A 5,721-nucleotide genomic window follows, 5' to 3' on the forward strand; every position below is an offset into this window, starting at 1 on the left:
ATAGCAAGGAGGGATGTGATTAACCTTTCAGTCTAGGAGCGAAGGCCCCTGGGACCATCACTGGAGAAGAACAGAAATCGGAACCCCACACAGAGAAGCAGCGAGGCCTGAGATGGAGACAGAGAGGTCGACATGAAGAGATGGAATGGCTGAAGACTTGAGATCCAGGGAGGGAAGGGAGCTATGTGCTGAGGACTGTGGGGAGAGAGAGGGGGCCTGCAGGGGTATAACCTTTGGTTGGGTGATGATGCATGGACGGGATGGTAACTATGGCAATGAAACAATGTATGATAGAATGAGTGTAAAGCTAATGTTCCCACATGTAAACTATCACACAATAAAAGGAAAAAAAAAAAAAACTAATGTTCTCCCATGTAAACTATCGCATAATCCATAATAAAACATTTTTTTTTTAAAAGTATATAGTAAAACCTAGAGCAACCACTACAAAAAAACCAAAAACCTCATAAAGCACTGAGAAAATTATTAGAGAAATTAAAAGGCTACATTTAAAAAAAAAGTTATTCAGTACAAGAGAAGAAAAAAGCAGTTAAAGAGGAACAGAGGAATGAAAAAGACGTAAAAAGTGAAAGGTAAAAGGTCAATATAAATCTCACTATGTGAATGGTGTAGGGAGTCTTGGTGTGGCCTTGTAGGGTAAGTTCTCAACTGCAAGGTTGGTTTGAACCACAACGTCGGTGGTTCAAACTCACCAGCCGCTCCTTGGAAACCCTACACAGAGTTGCTATGAGTCAGAACCAACTCAACGGCACTTAACAACAACAACAACAACAACAACATGGTGTGGCGCTGTATTATCAGCACTGCACAGTGAACCATGAGGTCAACAGTTCAAGCCCACCAGTTGCTCCTCGGTTTCCATCTCTGCTCTATAGGGGCACCATAAATCAGAATCAAAGCAATGGCTGTGGGCTTGAGTTTGGTTTGGTTTGACAGTTTGCATTATTTTTTAATCTATCAACATTCAGTATTGTTTTTGTTGTTAAGTACCATGGAGCCAATTACGACTCACAGCAACCCTATAAGACAGAGTGTAACTGATACATAGGATTTCCAAAGCTGTAATGTTCATGGAAGCAGACTGCCACATCTTTTTGGAGTAGACTGATGGGACTGAACCACTAATCTTTAGCTTAAACACTTTTAGCCACTGTGTCACCTGGGCTCCTTCTATTAAACAGTGCTGTTGTTATTGTTAAGTGCCATCAAATCAGTTCCAACTCATAGCAACCCTGTATAGGGTTTCCAGGTAGTGGCTGGTGAGTTTGAACCACCGACCTTTGTGGTTCAGTGCATTATCCTACAGCACCACACCAGGACTATAGACCAGTATTTTTTATGAATATGGATGCAAAAATTCTCAATAAAACACTAGCAAATCCAGCAACATATTAAAAGAAATACATATCAAAATCAAGTGGGATTTATATATCCCAAGAATGCAATGTTAGCTTAATATCTGAAAATTAATTAATGTAATACACATTATATGTATGAACAAAAATGAACATGATTTATATTTGTAAAATAAACACTGCCCAGTCAAAAACATTAACTGTTAATATATGAGTATTTCTAATGTGTACTCTTATTGTTGTCCTGTATTGTAGAGTCGGTTTGACTCATAGCTATGCCATACAGGATTTCCAAGAGCAACTGGTAGGTTTGAACTGCCAAACTTGTGGTTAGCAGTCCAGTGCTCAACCTACAGTGCTACACCATGGAAGTACAAACAAAAATTAAATGCAACCCATTTCTTACATTATTTAAAAATCATATTTACTTTTAAACAGACTCACATGTATATTTTACAAATATAATACACAAAACCTTACCCAACGTGAGGGATCACTGATCAAATTAATAAATAGTGCTGACAATTTAGTCCGTCGAATTTCTTGACATGTTGCACATGAAACTGCCATAAAGCATTCAGCACAAGCCTTCCGCACTCCCCATACATTGTCAGAACAAAGCTGGAAAAACCTGGGCAACTATGCAAAAAAGACAAGGATATTTTAGATAAATAAAGTATGTTCCAACAACTACTTTTTCTTTTTAAGGTTTTTGTTGTGGATTTAGTACAAGTTTACAGGGCAGATCATCAGTTTTACATTCAACAAATCATACACCTTGTTTCATTACAAGGGTTATAATTCCCTCCATGTACCATCAGTTACCAGTGTTTCTCTGTATTAGCTTTACCTTTTAAAATAAAAAACACTCAGGCATATATAGTAATTTTCACCACCAAAGGCATATTCTGCAAAGTGTGCCTCTTGGCCACCATGTCTTAGTCCCTCACTTCCCATGAATCTAGAGTCCTCAGCTGCTCCCTCTCTCCATGTCCCCATCTCTACCTCCTTCTCTGGTATCGCTGCTTCTCTGAACCAACAACGACTTTTACCTGCATTCATAATGTTTTAAAATATTACATTTTATTAACAAATAAATGGTCTAGTTAATATTAAGATTCAACAGTGTTATATAAATCACACCAAATTGACAATAAAAATGAATATGCAAAAGAAAAAACACCCTCAACAAAAATAGCTTGTATGTTATCAAAGACTTGGTTTTAATTTGTTTTGTATACAGATGGTTCAGAAACTTTTCAAGTACATTAACTTGTACATCAAACATATATATAACAGGTAAGATATTAAAGTGCAATAGGAATTCAAAAAACTTTTTGAATCCCCATTGTACTGTGAGGATCACAATAAAAGTTAGATCAATTGAATAAGAAAGAATCTGTTTCATAGAAGTGCAAGGAGGTAAAATGGGTCAAAAGGTTCTTATATATAACTACATTCTTAATAAATGGTTCTAATCAAGACAAAAATAAAAAACACCCAGATTATAAATTGTTAAACTCCTAAACGTAAAATCATGTAATCTTTGTGGTTTATATTTATAGGACTGTACTAATAAAATTTTGAAGTGAATATACAATTCAAACTTCTTGTACTACTTTGCAATGCACTGCTCACTCCTTTGTATGTGAATACTTACCAACATTTCCTCAGTAGCTTGCTGGCCAACTACACTGCAAATATCCCCAAAATTGGCAGCACAGACCTAAAAAAAAAATCACAGACATTTCAAAAATATGAAGTATAGATTTATTTTAAAATAATCTTTTAAATGCTACATATCAGTACATTAACCACTACAACCCTATGTTTTTAAACAAAAAAATCTGACTACAAAAAAATACCTTTCGAACGTGAAACATTCTGCAATCACAGCACATCTCGCAAAACCTAGGGAGGATAAGACGCTCGCTAATGTCTTTCCCAACCATGGGAGCCATTTTACACATGATCTAAAACAAAGAAATAAGAACAAAAACACACTGAAAATATCTTAAAATAAAGACTTTTTCAGTAAAGTTTTTAAATAAAATTATAGAATTTAAGAAAATGTAAAATATAACAGCATCATTATACTGCATACATAACAGAAAAATATTCACAGCATCTTATTAACTTAAATTCATTTTAAATGCTACGACAAAATTAGTAAGTATTAAATGTACAGTAAGCCTACAAAATTTCTGAATTTTGTTTATAATTTCGACCTATTAATTATTTTGTCTGTAATAATTTTTCATAAAAGAAAAAAAAAAGTTGGTTGTTCAAAGGGAAAGATTATCCATAAGAAGTATCTAGGTTTAGTACATCTATATTGCTAAGAAAAGATTATAAAGGTATACTGGTCTCATCCCATGCAGAGCAAAAGAGAATGAAGGAGGCCAAAGACTCAAAGAAGAAACCAATCCACAGGACTAATAGTCTTCATAAAGCACAGTTTTGTCTAGCCTGAGACTTGAAGAAATAGATGGTGCTTGACTACAACTACTGATCATTATTTATGACCCGAGAAACTCGAAAGTCCTGGATAGAATATAGAAAAATCTAGAACAAAATTCAAATTCCTAAAATGGATCAGATTTATTGGACTGAAAGAGATTACAGGAACTCCTGACAATATCACCCTAAAATGCCCTAAGCTACTCCCAAAGGTTACCTTATAATAATAAGCGATTCCATAAAATAAACATTATCACCCATGAAGAATATGTTCCCTTAAACAAACAACTGTTGTTGCTGTTAAGTGCCATCGAGTTGGTTCAGACTCATAGCAACCCTGTATAGGGTTTCCAAGGAGTGGTTGGTGAGTTTGAACCGCTGACCTTGTGGTTCAAACCAACCTTGAGGTCCAGTGCTTTTATCTTCCACTAGGACTCCAAACAAACAACTACATAGGACCAAATGGTCAACATTTACTCCAAAGCAAAGGAGATTAGGAAGTTTCAATGGACACAGAACAAACAGAATGGAAGTAAATGAGAATGCTGACAAATTGCAAAAACTGAAACTAAATGTCACAGAATAATCTGTATAAAACTGTTAAATGGTAACCTATTTGTTGTATGAACTATCTTGTTCATATAGCACAACAAAATACTAAAACAACAACTAAGAACGATTGGTATCTGTTAAGAATATTAAATTACAAGACCAAAACTTCTGTCTGAATAAATGGCAAGCCTTTTGTGCATGTGAATAGCAAAAGAAAACATGCAGGACCTGGTATTTTCTTGGCAATTAATTGTCGAATTTCTTTGCAAGAGAAAGATGAGACTTTCTGCTCCAAAAAGTTTTAAAAAGTCTCAGGATTGTATGAGTTAACTTGACAGCACTTAACAATAACAATTGCTCATTTGCAAAACACAGAAATATAGAATTAACTATATGTCTTAAAAAAGAAGACTTAAAAAAAAAAGTACAGAAAAAACAAACAAGATGGCAGATCGGAATCTTAGTGCAGCAAGGAGCTCCATCAGCAACAATACAGAATACAGGACCAAGCAGTCTCAGGGGATGGTCCCAGAAATCTGAACCACATATAAAGGAATATTTAGAATGTTGGAAGGCTTACAGCTAGGGGAATTTGTAGCAGAAACAAGAAATCCAGTGCTTTCTACTTCAAGATGCTCAGCTGCTCCCAGGAGCCGTCATATTGGGTGACACCAAGTAGGGCAAGGATCAGAGCAGTCACGGACGCCTGACAGAACCAATGAGATCCAGGTGTGGACATTCTTTTCTTTTGGTAGCTGTTCATTGGTCCCTTGATATCTATGCACCTCCATTCTGATGACTATAGGGGTGCCTGAGCTAGTGGACACCCCTTCCCCACCCTTGGAGGGTTCTACTACGCATGAGCACAGATCTACTTGAAATTTAAAAAGACAGCTTCCACTTAAAGCCAAATGACTACATGCGGCCCTTAACTGTTTATAAGTAGAAAAAAGGCCTGAACAGGGATTGTGGAGTGGGACAGGCAGACAGAAAAGCAAATAGGCCAAAAATTAAATCCTAACTTATGTCAAAACGACCAAAAGTGCCATCTTGAAATTTCTCAAGAAGAAGAGTGAAAAGGGAAGCCAATTTCCTGATCACATCTACTTAGAGAAAATCAGAAAGAATAAAAAAATACCAAAATACACACCCATCTATGTATTAAGGCCACAGATAACCCCTAAATATGCCCAAAAAATAGAAGCAGATGACCATATCTGCACAAATCCAGAAATAAGATAAAGTGACTGAGGCAAATGAGCTGGAAGTAGACCTACACTCCATACTGGAAGATGGGCAGGCTTTGGAAATGCCTGAGAAGGAATTCAGGAAA

General features: G+C 36.1%; 1 protein-coding gene across 1 annotated transcript in view; it reads right to left on the reverse strand.

The window, feature by feature from the left end:
• The window catches only part of PPP4R1 (protein phosphatase 4, regulatory subunit 1), a 134,359-nt gene extending 131,016 nt beyond the window's left edge, over nt 1-3,343 (reverse strand). Inside the window, exons 1-3 of the mRNA XM_006876233.1 lie at nt 3,242-3,343; nt 3,037-3,102; nt 1,857-2,015 (exon numbers count right to left, since the gene is read on the reverse strand). Of these exons, the coding sequence (XP_006876295.1) occupies nt 1,857-2,015; nt 3,037-3,102; nt 3,242-3,337 (321 nt within the window). The 5' untranslated portion in view covers nt 3,338-3,343. The remainder of the gene's footprint in view (nt 1-1,856; nt 2,016-3,036; nt 3,103-3,241) is intronic.
• Nucleotides 3,344-5,721: the final 2,378 nt, after the last annotated feature.

The sequence above is a fragment of the Chrysochloris asiatica genome, unplaced genomic scaffold (assembly GCF_000296735.1).
Source record: "Chrysochloris asiatica unplaced genomic scaffold, ChrAsi1.0 scaffold00368, whole genome shotgun sequence".
In the NCBI taxonomy this organism is placed as follows: domain Eukaryota; kingdom Metazoa; phylum Chordata; class Mammalia; order Afrosoricida; family Chrysochloridae; genus Chrysochloris; species Chrysochloris asiatica.